This window comes from Ammodytes marinus (genome assembly GCF_949987685.1).
Source record: "Ammodytes marinus genome assembly, chromosome: 5".
Lineage (NCBI taxonomy): Eukaryota > Metazoa > Chordata > Actinopteri > Uranoscopiformes > Ammodytidae > Ammodytes > Ammodytes marinus.
Window position 1 is genome coordinate 8,969,827 of NC_137234.1, and position 16,172 is coordinate 8,985,998.

Sequence of the window (16,172 nt, forward strand, 5' to 3'; positions counted from 1 at the left end):
TGAAATTCACAAGTTAACTTTAAAATGTTATCTTTAATCATTTAAGAATGTATTTGCTTCCGCCAACACAAATAGTTCGACAACAGCAATCAGAGCGGAGCGCGTTGCTAAGCAACAACTTTACGCGAGTGAACTCGTCTTGCTTTGTTTACTCTGGTCACATTAAAGGGTTAGTTCAGGATTTTGGACCTAGGGCCTGATTCCCAAGTTAGCCTGAGTGTTATTTATCATTGGAGACAGTTTTCAACACATTTCATTCAGTCCTTCGAGTTGCAGAGTTGGCTCGTGCTAGGCTAGCGCACGGGATTGGGGTCAAACCTAGCCTGCTACTAAAACAGTCTTACCCACTCCACAGTACACCCGAGGCTAATCAATTATAACGCTAGACTACAGATGTAAATGTCTGTGTTGATAGAATAATTTTAGAAATAAAACCAACCTTGCATATTGCATTTTGAGAGACTCGGTGTGTCTCAGCAGCAGTGTTTATATGCGGCAGCGGCGGACTGATACCTAGGTTACCGGAGCTAGGTATTTCACCTGCCGCTGTCATTGCTACAGACGCAGAGTAGCCTACAGTGCACGAAGGAATTTTATTAGCCTATTCAATAAACAAGATATGGCCACGTTTGGAGGACTTAGCGATGCGTCTGCTTTTGAAGATGATTATGAGGAATTTGTTGTATCCGCCAAACCGTACCTGTACGAGCCGGAATACACTGATGAAGAACTGGGAGAGATGGATGCTCAAAGGGCAGAAAGAGAAAGAGCGTCTTTAGAGACGGACAGCCCCCGCTGGAGCTGCAGTAGAGGACCGGGACAGAACAACGGGAGTTTGCAATTAGCCCAGCCAGGTACCTGTAGCTATACCATTAGCTAACGTTGTCACTCTCCAAAATGCATGTCATCATCAATCTATCAGTAGGCTAACATTATGAAAGGGGCAAGCTATTAGCTAGAGTAGCCTACCAAAAGTTATTACCTGTTCATCAGTGCCTGTTGGTGCATCTGAAAAGACGGATATGGCACCGCATTCGTTTTCAGGGATTTCTTATTGTTATTTTCTCGAAGTCGTCCGGTCTGAAATTATCGCTACAAATACACCGTTCGCGAACAGTTTCCGCCGGTGTACTGATGTCCAAGCCAGCAGCAACAAGCCACAGTTGCGTCCTTTCTGGATCTTGCACTGGACATTTGTGGAAACTTTGTGGTGTCCATCTGTAGGGTTTATTTGTACAATTCCTGGATGCACACTGACGCACCATGTTGCCTAGTCGTTCGTTTCAGTTTCTGTCCCATGCTGCTCTGTTTACTTTCTGCTGTAGTGATTCGGTTACATAGCAAAGTAAAATTCCGCTTCTGCTGAGAAAGTAGTCCCTCAAAATGCGACAATTCATGCAATGCGAGGTTGTTTTTATTTCTAACATTATTCTATCAACACAGACATTTACATCGATAGTCTAGCGTTATAATTGATTAGCCTCGGGTGTACTGTGGAGTGGGTAAGACTGTTTTAGTAGCAGCTCTGCTTGACCCCAATCCCGTGCGCTAGCCTAGCACGAGCCAACTCTGCAACTCGAAGGACTGAATGAAATGTGTTGAAAACTGTCTCCAATGATAAATAACACTCAGGCTAACTTGGGAATCAGGCCCTAGGTCCAAAATCCTGAACTAACCCTTTAACCACGGCGGCCCGATGTCCCGTAAAAATCACCAAAGAAACGGAACGGCGGATCTTAATCTAGTTGGTAATAAGGTCCACTGCCCAATCCAAACCCCCACGCTTAATTTCCCAGAGTTTATGAGTGTATTTCGGCCCAGGGGAAGTAACGTTATACAATGAGGTGGGCAAGCTAGGCTAGGCTAATATGCTGCGCTCGTATTATTCAGCAGCCTGAGTTTATCTCCACACACTATTGCTGTCTTCAGTAACGTGAGTGTGAGCGACTACCGCACACTGTCTCTGTCTGTGTGTGGCAGCGATGCCCTCTCACAGGGGAGAGACTCGCCACAGTCAACCTGAGTCACACACACAGATAACACACAAGTGAAGCTCCGGCTCATCAGTGAGCCGCGGAGTGATTTTGACAGTTGGTCTACAGTTTGGTGAACAGTCCCGAGTGATGTTGTTGGCTAATATCAGCACTCCTTCAGAACGCTCAGAAGGTCTCTCGTCCAATCAAATTACTCGCTCAGAACCAACTGCTGTATAATAAAATCTTAATTTGCATTTTGTTAATTAAACTACAGCTCATCTGTGTATTCTTCTTTTTTCTTAAACCACTGGGAAATTATCCAGTCATGTACCGTGTGTCCCTTGCCAAACCAACAGCAAAAACAACTATATTGTGTGTCTTTTGCCTCTTTGGCTTTCAGTGGAAAAAAACAATTCCGTTCAAACCCTGAAAAACATCAAGGCGAAATCAACACTTGAGTTCTTGCGCTACTTCCTGCAGCCCAGACTAACCGTTGAGCTTACAATGATGACTCTCCCGACCCTACCTGGATGTTCCTGGGGAGGGGGAATGAAGGGGTTCCCTGGACAGCCTGTCTACAATAAAAAAGCAGATGCCCCAATTTTGCCCCCAACTTTGAGTAAAGTTAGGATCCTTAAATGTTCCCATCAGTTGTTTGATGGGACACTTATTCCTGCAACAATTGTAACAATAATAACACTTTACTTCCTCCATGATAGAAAGGTATTGCTAACCTCAATGCTTGATGTCACATTCTTCAGTTTTATAAAGGCCCCAAGGACACTACAGATTAGGATCCCCCCACCCCACAATGTTGACTCCATGGCTACCGCCTTGTTTGCAGGTCTTGTAGTGAATAACTGTATGCATGCATTAGCTCATTGTGCCATTTATGGTGTTTCCTCATTTTACGAAAGAAGAAGTTCGTGTTTAACTGCATCAATGACCAGCATTATGAGCCATTGGTCCAATACCTTTTAACTTTCAGATATTACTCTCCCAAATCCCAACTCCCCATTTAAGAGATGTAAACGTGCATTATCAGCATGGTATATTGTTATTAGAAACATTCTTACATGAAATACACAACTAAAGGAATGATACTATACATGAAGTGAAGCTGTCTAATTAATGTGAGGTTTCGAGTGAACCTTTTTACATATCAGCTGGTTAGACTGGCTAGCTACCTGTGAAATCCATCCAGGTATGCCCTCTTTATATGAGATCTCACAGGGAGAGAAACACTTCCTGAAACTTGACTGTGAAAATTCAAAACCTTAGCCACACTGGTCTGAAGCCATGCATCCTCTCCACACAGAACTGTGGAAATCATGCAATTTTTACTGTTTAAAGTCAGCCCGGCTTTCAACAAGTTCAGGGATAATTTATATTGGATTGTGATTCTGCCAAGAAACAGGAATGTGAACCATCAGTATGATTTTCACGTGGCTAGCCTCCAACCTTCTTAAAAGAGGCCATTTTATCAGCCTCGTCATACAAACATAAAATTGACACGGATCAGGCAAAAGAGTATATTAAAAAAGCAATCTATCCATGAAATAATAATTAAATGTGTTTGAATAGAAATGTGTTAAATGTGTCCCTCTGTATCTTCAGCCCAGAGGGAGGCTCTGGTTCTCCTGTGTGTGTCACATCCCATAAAAAAGGCATCGCCTGGTTTTAATTTTCCCTGTACTGAATCCCTCACATATCACACATTGTATGATTTCTTTTTCATTTTGCCCCTTTTGTTTGGAAGAAGCAAAGAAGCAGCACATTCAGATCTCTCCTGCTTTATATTGTAAGTTACTTTTATTGTTTTGGTTTAATCAGTACTAGACACTTTCTGCATAACTTTAACTTTATACTTGGAAAATTCATTGTGTATGTGTGGTTTATGTTTATGTTGTGTGTTAAGGTGGAAATGTACTAGAAATATAATTTGCAATACTCTGTGACTGAATGTGTAGACTTTAACTATAATTGATACTATTTCTGGTTGGGGCTGTGAATAAGCAAACAATTCAATATGTTTCATAAAGTTTTCAGTTGTGGACACAGAAGATGAGGCTGTGTCTCCTATTCTTCTGCATCCTCTGCTTGATGGCCACATGTGGCTGGAGTCAGCGTCCAGGTCCTCGTGGTCCCAAAGGTGATGATGGGCCACCAGGTCGAGATGGGATTGTTGGTCTTCCAGGAATTCCGGGTGATCAAGGTATAAAAGACTGATGCCAGTGACTTCACAAAAAACGTTTTCAAAGGCTACTTCTGACAGGACTGAGCATATGTTAAATTACAGCACATGCCTTTTGTCCAAAACAACTTACAAAAACCGCTTTTGAACTAAAAAGTGAGCCCCCGACTGTTTCATTGAGGATGGGCCCAATGTATTTTGGTCAAAGTGTTGTGTTAATGAAGATTGACATTCAAAGGCCTGAATATTTGCATGCTCAGTAGAGCATTGCCCCTTTTGGTTTATATTACAACGTGTCTTTTCACCTAGTGCTGTCCTGAGGCCAAACTCTGGCAACATTGACAAATGCTGTCCCACTAGGTAGACTGAAAGTAATTCATTTTACATTGAAATTAATTTGTTTTTCATTCATCCAACATTTAATTTCTAGTGTGTTTTGTATTTTTAGTCTTGTTTTCTCTCCTTTCATCTGCTCTCCTCGGCATCACAAGGTATTATTGGAAAAAGTGGAAATCCTGGATTGCCTGGAGTAATTGGAGTACCTGGAGCAGTCATTATGTGTGGACGAGGTATTCTTTTTTTGAACATACATACAGATACATACACACACTTTACAGAATCATTCTCATGTGCGGGGATATGTTATTCAAACCTTTAAAGCCTCTGGAGACTCTGGACTCTGGATTTAAACTAGTAAAAATCAATATACTATATCAACGTTGGATGTCTCAATAAGCATTTATAAAAATCTGATGGAAAATAAATGTTCATAAATATTATAACACTTAGTTTAGAAAAAACAGCTTTTTTACTGTCTTGACTGTTTGACAGGACTGTGTGGAGTGTGGTAATCTCAAACAGTCTCCATGGTTTTTAAATTTAAAGTTCTGGCATAGAACTGGTTCAAAATATTTACATTGTAATAAGAACCAGAGCATGGCCCGCCTCATCTAAACCCAATTTCTGTCAAGTTTTTCAAACTTAAAGGACAATTTAATTGGGATTCATAAACATGTCAAACTCTTTTCAGATGCTTGCTACCATGCATCTAACTCCCCAGATTACACAGTTAGAAGGATTTTGTGGATTTGGGTTTACAGGGGCTTTAAGACCTCAAAGTTTTTCCTTTCGTTTCACCTAAGTTTGATGTCGTTCAAATCCACATATATCACTTTGTCTCTCAGTATTGTTATCATTATATATTGTGCTTGATATAACTCTACTCAGAGGGTATGATGGTTAGTTACTGTATGTATATTGACACCCAAGATTCAAATGGAAATATACTAGACGCTAAAAATATCTCGGCTAGATTCAAATTAACCCTGGCTTAAACACTTCAAATACCCGCAGAGATAAATCAGTATTCATAATAGTAGTTTTATTGTAGGAACTACTGCATTTGTATGCATTACATCTTAGCATGTTATAGTGAAGGAAAGTAAGAATTAAGCCTTTATTTGTAGGGATCTGTGAGCTGTAAGTCATTCCTGTATTTGAACTTTGGTAACTGAATGAACTCTGCCTGTTCCAGATCCCTTTGGTCGCGTTAGAGGAGACGTCGAAACCTTAAAGAAAAGCATTGCTAAGTTAGAGCTGGGTAGGTATTCTGAGCAAGAATTTGAAATACTTTTGTTGAAGGATTGCATTTGTAACACGTACAATATCATTTGGTTCAATTGTAGTGTGGTTGAAAATATATTTTATGGTCAGAGAATGATCTTAATGCCAATATGAAAATACAGTTTTAGGTACATGGAGGCTGTATTTATTTGTTTCATTTGTTGCTTCATGTAGTTCTCATGTTTTTCCCGCAGCTATAAACTATGACTTTTTCCAGAATGCTGGAGCGAAATACTTTGTGTCCTACAAGGAGAGAGGCTCTTTCTCCAGGGCCGTGGAGTTCTGCGCCCAACAAGGCTTAGAGCTGGCTTTGCCCCAGAACGAAGAGGAGAACAACAAACTGACTCAGTTATTTGGTTTAGAGGTTGACAAGATGGCCTGGATCAACGTCAACATTCAAAAAGCAGAAGGGAATTTTGAGGCTGATATGAAAAACCAACCTCTGATTTTTAACAAATGGGAAGAAGGGCAGCCGGACAAATCCATCCAGGATACAGGCTGCACCATGGTGTCAGAAAACGGAGTCTGGCGAGTGACACATGATTGTTCCCTCGATGCTTACATCGTTTGTCAGTTATAGAAAGGTCTAATATCCTGAAGACTTTCTTTCTACACATGATTACTTTCAGATGTTACATTTTCCCTTGTGTGGCGTACTGGATATCGGCAACTAGCATAGCGCTCCCGCTAGATGACAGCATCATTAACAGTGTTGGTCGGCATCTTTTATAATAGGTCCATGGTCGGCACCAAATTGTACTGTTTTGAAAGGACAGGTTGCAGCTTCCTGGGCTTAGCGCCACCCAAGACGATTGTGTATAATTGCATCATGACCATGGCATTATTACTTTGCACAGACATATTCCTCTATTAAACACAATTAAAGTGTTCATTTAATCAGGAGGATAGCATACATGTATAGAAACAAAACCTGGTATTCTGAAAGCAAATGTCACAATAAAGTGTACAGCAATGAACCATGTCTCATTCCATTCATTCAAGCCTCCAGGTTAAAGGTGACGTCAGCCATCCTATCCAAAAACTTATTTTGTCAAAATCAGCGGATATAAATATAAATCCTTAGCCACTTATCAATAACTTGCTAATAAGCTAAAGCTAGCACAGGTCCCATCTGGAAGAGGAGGAGGATTTCCCTTTCAAATGTTAGGATTAGCCTTATGTATCTTCTTGCGCAAGAGCTCAAGCTTGACGGCTGTTCCTCTCACTGCCCATCTACACTTACCCACAGCGACCAGAAAAGACCAGAAAACAGGGACAGTGGCTGGCTAACAATTGCTTAACAGTTAGCCAAGCCTAGTTTTAAATGAACGCTTCACCCATAAGGAACCGGCGTTCTATCATTATAAAATCGCTATTATAATATAATGATGTTTTTCTTCCCTCAGTCTTCCCTTAGCCCAGCTGTCCTGAGAATCCTAACATTTACCTATGTGTGACTTCACACATGGTAAAATGTAGGGTTAGACAGTGAGACCATAAAACACTCTTTCTGCCTTTTCTAGGCTAGGATGAACCGATTTCTAAAATATTTGCAGATTTATACTACATAGGATCTGAGAGTTCAATAGACTTTCATATTTCCACCGGTGAAGTAGGTCTTTAAATTGTTATTACATCGGCAGGGATTGACAAATGAGAAATGAATTCACAGTCATCTCAAAGCATGTCACATCTGACAACAAACATATCGCACATATCCTAACAATAGAATGCTTGATACAGCGCTTTATACAGCACTAGTGAAATGGGGCGGGGCTGGGGCACGTCCTTAGGGTAGCCTAGTGTTTTGACAATTTGAATGAACGGCATGTGAGCAGCATAAACCGCTAGGGGCGCAGAACACATGCCGTGGTATATGAAATGGCACACCACATGCAACACATTGGCAGTTGCCATAGGTCTATTTGAGGCGTCACTCCTCATATGTTTGAATGGACTTTAACAGAACTTTAAAATAAACTTGTCGACACATACAGACATTTGCATTCTCGGACAATTGTTGGATGGAAAGAGGAATGTTTTGGGGCTCCGACTTTTTATTTTTTCATCTTTCATAACCCCTAGTAATATTTTCACCTGCTTCTCATTTCCTGTGAGCTGCTTAGCTCAGAGTTTTGCCTTGAACTGTTTTCCCTAGCCACTTTTGTTTGGATCAGCTAAGAGGCAGCACATCCAGAAGATAGCTCCTGGTTTATAAGTGAGTTTCTTTATGTTTTTGGTACAGTCTGGTGCCTGATTTACATCTCTGACTCTTCACTTTAATTGCTTTAGTTTGTCTGGTTCTTTTTACTGGAGGCATGTCATTGCTTTGATTAAATTTCCTACACTTTGACTATATATTTGTATATATATATATATATATATATATATATATATATTTATATTTAAATGTAAATTATGATAATATTTCTGATGCATTGTGTACATATCATACATCTTAGTTCTCCCCTTTTAGATGATGAGGGTGTGTCTCCCACTGTGCGCCCTCTTCCTTATGGCTCCTATTGGTCAGCTTCAAGATTGTCCTGGTCCCAAAGGTGAAAAAGGCGACATTGGGCTTCCTGGATTTCCTGGAGTTCCTGGATTTCCTGGAAAAAAAGGGATTCCAGGTAAATGGAGTGCTAGGTGGTTAACACTGTTTTCAGTGCAACCATTGTTCTTCTGAAAACTGACCATAAGCTTATCTGTGAAATCTTAAACCACCCTTTCGGAAACGCAAATTAGTTTTTTTTATAAAGAGCCACCTATAGGATTATAATGTGTGTGTGTATTATCATGAAACTGAATGAGGATAGTATTGCTTCATACTTAGACAATTGGTCTAGTGTTAGGTAGACCTGCAAACAAATATCTGAACTAATATTATGCTCATTTGTGGTTAAACCCTTGACACATGTTTCCATGCGACAGTTTATTTTTTTCAAAACAGTTCACACAGAAGACGAGATGACAAAAACAAAATGACAGGGAACCAAAATATACAAGTCCAATCCAGAACTGATTGCGATGCATCCTTTTTTGTGGAGTTCACAGAGCTAAAGATTGAATAGGCTGTTACTAAGTTTCTGTGAAGTGTTGACATGGTTATTCAATAAGGTTTTGCGTCTTTCATTTAGTGATGTTTAAAGTATTTTAGAACTCAAAAATAGTTGTGTGAAAACAATGAGAAGTAGTGAGCGATTCTTGCTGTGCAAAAAAGCTGTCTGCATTCAAATAAGTTGACCCATCATTTGCTAAATGTGTGTAAGAAATCTAGAAAAACATTATAAAATCATCTTGACCTTTCCTCCGGTGCCACTTTCCAAGCAAACCCTCTATTCTTTATCCATACACCATTTTCTAAAGTACTCTGGTACATGGACTTTGAGCTTGTTTGATGTGTCTTTACCTTGCCATTGGTAAATCCAGGATTTCCTGGACCCAGTGGACCACCAGGAATGCCGGGAGCACCTGGACCAGCTGGACCACCTGCTCAGTGTGGACGAGGTTAGATATTACAATATACATATATACAGTCCTCTATCATTTGTTTTGTCATTTATTTTGTAGTTTATCACACTTTGCAGCAGTGTTACAATGTAGGCAATCCCAGTGCTGGTGAAAGGACATTTTGCTGAAGTACCAGAGTGGAATACCATTAGCTCCACAGCTCCACAGCAATAGTAATTTAATGTTAAACTTCTCCTGAAAATAACTCTTACAAAAAATGTATGTCACTCCTTCAAAGTGCAACTTTCTAATTTGGTTTCACCTTAGATTAAGGCTGTTAAAATAACCTTATTATACTGTTTGACAGTGTCTCTCCCCCTCTGCTCTTTACTCTTTTACACCACACACGCACACACACACACACACACACACACACACACACACACACACACACACACACACACACACACACACACACACACACACACTCACACACACACACATGGCATCTTGATTTTTCTGATCCAGGTGTCTTTGGCTCCATTAACCAGGACCTTGAAACCTTAAAGAGCAAGACTACTAAATTAGAGCTGGGTAGGTTATCTAGAATATATACATATGTATATCTAAATATTCAGTGTTTCGTTTGTAAACACAATTGTGTTCACTTTCTCATGTATTCCTGATTTGATCCTTTTCAGCTATGAATTATGACTTTGTCCGAAGAGTTGCTGAGAAATACTTTGTGTCCTACAAGAAGAGAGGCTCTTTCTCCAGGGCCGTGGAGTTCTGTGCCCAACAAGGCTTAGAGCTGGCTTTGCCCCAGAACGAAGAGGAGAACAACAAACTGACTCAGTTATTTGGTTTAGAGGTTGACAAGATGGCCTGGATCAACGTCAACATTCAAAAAGCAGAAGGGAATTTTGAGGCTGATATGAAAAACCAACCTCTGATTTTTAACCAATGGGAAGAAGGGCAGCCGGACAAATCCATCCAGGATACAGGCTGCACCATGGTGTCAGAAAACGGAGTCTGGCGAGTGACACATGATTGTTCCCTCGATGCTTACATCGTTTGTCAGTTATAGAGTGGTCTTATATGCCTTGTAGGTCTTGCTTTAGTTGAAGGTTTTTCATTTGTCTGAGGTCTGAAGTACATTTTATGTTTTTCTTAAGTATTGTATCTAAAATACAATGAAAGTGGGTAGTGGGACAATGAAACAGCTGGGGGAAAGTCAGTATTCCCTATACCCAGCTTTATTTGTCTTAATTTTCCTGGAAAATCACATTTCAAATGCTTGAGGAATCTAGTTTAGGAAAAATGTATCACACATATTTGCATTCAAGTTTAACAGTTTTGCAAAACAAATTATCCCATGCAAGGTAAGAGAAAATGATCATGTAATTAAACATGGGTCACATCATACATCTGTCTTTGATTAGCAGAACTATTGCCTAATTTTTTAAACCGTAAGGGAGTTGGGCAATCGTAACAGTAATGTCATGATGATATCAGAAGACAGTGATCGCCTCCAGGAGTGGCTTTAATATACTCTACTTCTCACTTGTATCCACATAGCGTATTTCAGAGCACAGCTGATGTCATTATTTTGTATTTTGTTCAATTTATCAGAAAATGTATCGACCATAAAATAATGTTTCCCTTGTCAATAGTCAATCTTACTGCCATTTGGCACAATGAGAGACAGGTATTAAAAGTAATCAACTATGACAAAGGGGTGTACACTATTCTGAAAATATATGCCACAATAAAATTACAGCATTCTCAGAGATATTTGTTTTTGCTTGGTAAACTGACTATCATGATGTTAACAAACACAAAAACTAAAATGTTATCACGCAGTGACAGAGAACATGTCACTGCGGGATATGCAAATGTCTGTATGTGTCGAACAAAAAATGTAAGCAGAAATAAAGTAAAACCTAGTGTTCTTTTTGTATTCAAATCAATTGTATTATTTTGCTTTTTGAATTTCTCCCATTATTAATGGGAAAATACATTGTTTGATACATTTTCAAGCAACCTTTTCCATCATTTAAAACTCACGCTTGCCTGTGATGTGCAGAAGTAACCCGGTCCCAAATGCTTTCAAGTAGGACAAGCAGCGCCATGATGTAAAACAAGGTAAGGGAAAACTCCAAGTGATGGGCTTACAGACATCACCTGCTTCGGCTTCACAGAGTTGTATAGTGAGTTTCTACTGATCATTGAGCTATCCGGCCCACTACTTTACTGTTTTGTTCACACTCACTGCTCTCATCGCATTGTTTTGGGCCGGAGCAGGCAGTTGCTTTCAACAGATAAAAGCTCCAAAATGTCCACTTCAAACTAACGAGAAATATGACCCGAAATTAATGTTGAACTGCTCTTTAAAAGTTGAATGTGCTTATATGTAACTGTGTACTGACAAATTCACCATCAAAATGAAAGGTGATAGGTGTGTTTAGAATAGAAGAGAAGTGCCCCCCCCCTCCATAAAAAAATTTGTTTTGCATGTTTTTCATGGATATTTACAACTATGGTTTACCATTTCTATCATCGAAGCCATCCCATTATGTCTTTTCAAAACCAGCATGCAACACAAAACAACCTCTGACTATTCTGTAATTTCCCTGAAATGATCCCCACTGGCTTTTATTTCCACACAGTGCAGGAGAATATTTATAGTGTGTTGTGTAACATTCACTAGAAAAAGCCATTAAACCTCACCTTTATCCATTTGTGATGCTCAGTGATAATGAAAAACATATTGTAGTTGTGTTTGAAAACTGCCTTTTGACTTACAATGCATTTTAAGAGCTGAAAAACAAAAGACATTCCCTGCCAAAATAAATAAAGATTTTAGGAAAACAAAGAGAATAGAAACTGTATGGCTAAATTGAGAAGGTAATTTAATAAATGTTTTATGTTTTTTCCATATAAAATTGGTTGCATGTGTGGCAATACATTTTAAATTATTGGGTATGTCATCACTACACCCTGCAGGATCAGTCCACTATTGGTTAGAAAAGAGGGAGTGAGGAGTTTTGGACTCTTTTTTTCCTGTTTTATATCTCATGAGAATAAGCATCTGTTTACTCTGGACAGAAACCATCATTCATAAGTTCTACTTCAACAACACATTGTTCATTTCATTTTTCTTTGGAAGCAGTGAAGGAGCAGCACGCCCAGTGGATCACTCCCAAGTTAATACTGTGAGTTCCTCTTCATCACTATTTGGCACTATATGTTATGTTATGTTAAATGTAGCTGCACCTTAATAATAATACTGCTTAATAATAATAAAAAATAATGCTTTTATGTAAAATACCATTTGTGTTTAAACAAGCTGTGGAAATACTGGAGGCATACTGAAGAAGTGAATGCTATTTGTTTCAGTTTGGATTGTTAAGTAGCACCTAGGATTTAGTTGTTGAGTTGTGTTGTTTTTTGTAAATTATAATGTATTTCTGATGCAGCCTGTATGAAACATCTTAACTGTATTCCATATGGATTTCAGTTCTGCACTGAGAAGATAAGGATGTTCTTCCTCTTCTGCATCCTTGGCCTGATGGCTCCAATCAGCTACAGTCTTCCTCAAGGTCCTGCTGGTCCAAAAGGAGACCCCGGACCACCTGGGGCTGTGGGACCTCCTGGTTTTCCTGGAGTTTCAGGAATCCCTGGATTTCCAGGTGAAAGAGGAGAAAAGGGTGGGAGAGGATTTCCGGGACTTCCTGGAATACCTGGAAGACCTGGTGCCTGTCTTTGTGGACAAGGTAGTACATTTATAAAATGTTTATGTTAGGGACTTAGTCTGTTTTTCTATGAGATAGGCTACATTTCTGTTATTCCATTAATAACAAATAGAGTGTTTAGCAGTACAAACTGTGAAAGTTTCAGTGGTGTTATTGACTGGTATGAGTATAATTCTGCAAAGTTGGACACAGTGCCTGTTATACTGTACAGGTAGTGGGCATACACCTAGGTCATTGTGTAATTGTGTCCAACTCTGCCATGGTATACTTGGATGTTGTCTAATATTATGCAGTGGCAAATTATATTGTAACCCCTCCCTCCCCGCCAAACATTGTTTTAAATAAACTAGAACAACTAATACGATTGGTGATCGAAATAAGTCTGTCTAGTTTACACATTAATGTATTGCAAATCGGTTGACTTAATATAATCTTTTTGATTCAGATTCCCCAGCACAAGAACTGAGAGATTCACCAGACGACTTGCAAAAAATGAAGAAGGGTAAGTATCCTCCATGCACCAAGATGCTTGAATGATGACTCAGAAGTGATGTATTGTTGATTTGTCTGAATACACTTTGTGAAACTGTTGTATGTCAATACAGAAAACAGAGACACACGATTCAAATGATTAGTTGAACTCATTGAGAAGCACCATCATTGCACCTTAGAGATAACATTGCACACAGCATAATCATTATAAAAATTAACTTCAGAGTCAGGAGACCAAGAGGGAAAGACTATTTGAGATTGTAAAAAATAGTGGCTCTACCTGCTTATTTATAGGGCTGTGTATTGGCAAGAATCTTGTGATACGATATATATCCCGATACAGGGGTGACGATACGATATATTGTGATATATTGCGATCTACAAGCAAGGTGATATATTGCAAAAAATACTGTATTTTTATAAAATCTCTCATAGTGTCTACACACAATTTATGAATAAATCATCCTAGTAATACTTCTTGTACAGTTTAAACAAAGGAATTAACATCTGCCTCAATCTGTGAAAAACTGAAACCTGCATGTATGTACAGGAAAGCTAATATCTACATTAAGAAATTATATTTGTAAACACTGTTATAAATATGTTACCTGCAATATCCACAATAACACTATTTTTGTTCAATCTGAACAAAGATATTACCTGTCTCTGTATCATGAAAAAGAATATAAAGATATAGAAAATAACATTTGTAAATTGTGTGTAAATTATGGCATGAAAGCAACTTAAAGTCCATGTCTTATCGACGGCAGCAAAATGCAAACAGTACATAAAATAAAAATAAATTATATTCAATTTTGCAAATTATGTATCGATACAGTATTGCAAAGATAGATATCGTGATATTTACATGTATAGATATTTTCTAACTCCCCTACTTATTTATTCCTGATTTTCTTCATATTGTCTTCTATTTTTTAGCTTTGAACTTTGTCAAAGCTCGGACGACTGGTTCCAAAATCTTTGTGTCCAACAAGGAGAGAGGATCTTTCTCAAGGGCTGTCGAGTTCTGCTCCGAGCAAGGCTTAGAGCTGGCTTTGCCCCAGAACGAGGAGGAGAACGACGCTGTGACCAAGTTCTTTGGGGAAGAATACAACATGGCCTGGATCGGTGTCAACAATAACAAGGCACAAGGGAATTTTGGGTCCGACATGAAGAACCAACCACTGACCTTTACCAAATGGTCAGAGGGGCAACCAGACGAGTCCATCGAGGGTATTGGCTGCACTTTGCTTTTTAAAGATGGCGTCTGGCGAGTGGGTCGCGACTGCTCCATGAACATGCTTGTTTACATCATTTGTCAGATTTAGAAAAGTAACATACCCCATAGTCTTGCTGTTACTCAAACCCTTTCATATACCTGATCTAAGATCCCATTTGTCATGTCTAAAATGCATTATCTCATGCTAATGTCAGTGCAGTGAATTAAAACCGCCTTGCATGTGATGTATTTTAATCTCTCATTAAAAGCTATGATTGCAACAGCAGAATAGCATTTCTTTCCTCTTGCGTTGAACAATTCCTTTGCAGAATTATAGAATTTGATACATGATGTGTGCAGGGTGTAATAACTGTGCAAAAGGAAAGTTATGAAAGCATATAATACAATAAAGCATACAGCAGTGACATAGTTTACTAATTTTATCTATCTATTTTCCCTTGAGTTACAGTTTAGATGGTTTGAATCCCGGGCTGATCTATCTGATGGAAAAGTGAAATAGAAATGTCAAACTGTTACCATTTTAAAAAAGGAGGATGGTCTCAAGATTTTTCCTTTGTCTGTATTACATCTGTTTGGGTGTTAAATCTCTAGGGAAGATTTTCAACATTGTTTCTTTATGGATTCCTATGAGCATTATTCCGCAGAAAAAAGCAGCTTCATCTTAACGTTCATACAATCATTAATTTTTTTTCTGATCACCATTTTTTGCATCATATAGAGTTCAGACCACTTGTTGATTGAAGATTGTCCAAAAGGTTTTAGCATCACTGAAAGTAGAGTGCTAACTATGCAGCTTGTGTCTTTATTTTGGTATCATTGTATGAATATAATGTTTGACGAAAATCCCTCAAAGCGCTCCTGAGATATCAGTGTCATGAGGCATGAGGTGACAGTGACCTTGACATTTGACCTATGACCTCCAAATCGAATCAGTTCATCCTTGAGTCAGGGTCGACATTTGTGCAAACTTTAAAGAAAATCCCTCAAAGCGTTCATGAGATATTTCACTCACAAGAAGGGCCTAGAGACGGACTTGTGGATGGAGAGAACGAGAGTAGGTGGGACGAGCAGCTCCATTGCTTCACAGCCCCAAGCTACACATAATGTCACTCATTTTCTGCTGCTACAGCCTATGACAACAAAAGTAAGAGATCAAGTTATGTCTCAAATACAATAGTAACTGTATTTGTTTACAGGGACTGGACAGGCTACTCCTCCAAAATCACATAAAAAATTAAATTAAATAAAATTAAATTAAAGAATAGTTTGAAATCAAATTGTCAAAGAGATTGCTTCAAGTGATGGACCTACAGAGATCATCTAAATTGGCTTCACAGAGTTTTATAGCAGGTTTTTGCTGATCATTTAACTATTTGGCCCACTACCAGAGCCGGCCCGAGGCATAAGCGAACTAAGCGGCCGCTTAGTGCCCCCGACTGCCT

General features: G+C 39.0%; 3 protein-coding genes across 5 annotated transcripts; all 3 read left to right on the forward strand.

Moving 5' to 3' along the window:
• The first annotated feature begins 3,673 nt into the window (after positions 1-3,673).
• LOC307250154 (mannose-binding protein C-like) lies at positions 3,674-6,764 on the forward strand. Of its 2 annotated transcripts, none has more exons than XM_080027130.1 (5): positions 3,674-3,777; positions 4,026-4,191; positions 4,662-4,739; positions 5,705-5,770; positions 5,988-6,764. In XM_080027130.1, exons 2-5 carry the CDS (start codon positions 4,041-4,043, stop codon positions 6,371-6,373), a joined length of 681 nt encoding a protein of 226 aa, XP_079883256.1. In that variant the 5' UTR covers positions 3,674-3,777; positions 4,026-4,040; the 3' UTR covers positions 6,374-6,764. The 2 variants fall into 2 exon arrangements, with proteins under 2 accessions (XP_079883256.1, XP_079883257.1); XM_080027131.1 differs by having other exon boundaries at positions 3,726-3,777; positions 4,019-4,191.
• A 1,054-nt stretch (positions 6,765-7,818) lies between these two features.
• Positions 7,819-11,203, forward strand: LOC307250420 (mannose-binding protein C-like). 2 transcript variants are annotated; one of them, XM_080027494.1, is made up of 5 exons: positions 7,819-8,011; positions 8,256-8,423; positions 9,223-9,300; positions 9,772-9,837; positions 9,945-11,203. In XM_080027494.1, the coding sequence occupies exons 2-5, from the start codon at positions 8,270-8,272 to the stop codon at positions 10,328-10,330; spliced, it is 684 nt and encodes a 227-aa protein (XP_079883620.1). In that variant the 5' UTR covers positions 7,819-8,011; positions 8,256-8,269; the 3' UTR covers positions 10,331-11,203. The 2 variants fall into 2 exon arrangements, with proteins under 2 accessions (XP_079883620.1, XP_079883619.1); XM_080027493.1 differs by having other exon boundaries at positions 7,822-8,011; positions 8,270-8,423.
• A 1,095-nt stretch (positions 11,204-12,298) lies between these two features.
• On the forward strand, positions 12,299-15,134 carry LOC307251091 (mannose-binding protein C-like). The gene is made up of 4 exons (XM_080028410.1): positions 12,299-12,458; positions 12,764-13,019; positions 13,444-13,500; positions 14,430-15,134. The coding sequence occupies exons 1-4, from the start codon at positions 12,321-12,323 to the stop codon at positions 14,816-14,818; spliced, it is 840 nt and encodes a 279-aa protein (XP_079884536.1). The 5' UTR covers positions 12,299-12,320; the 3' UTR covers positions 14,819-15,134.
• The last annotated feature ends 1,038 nt before the right edge of the window (positions 15,135-16,172 follow it).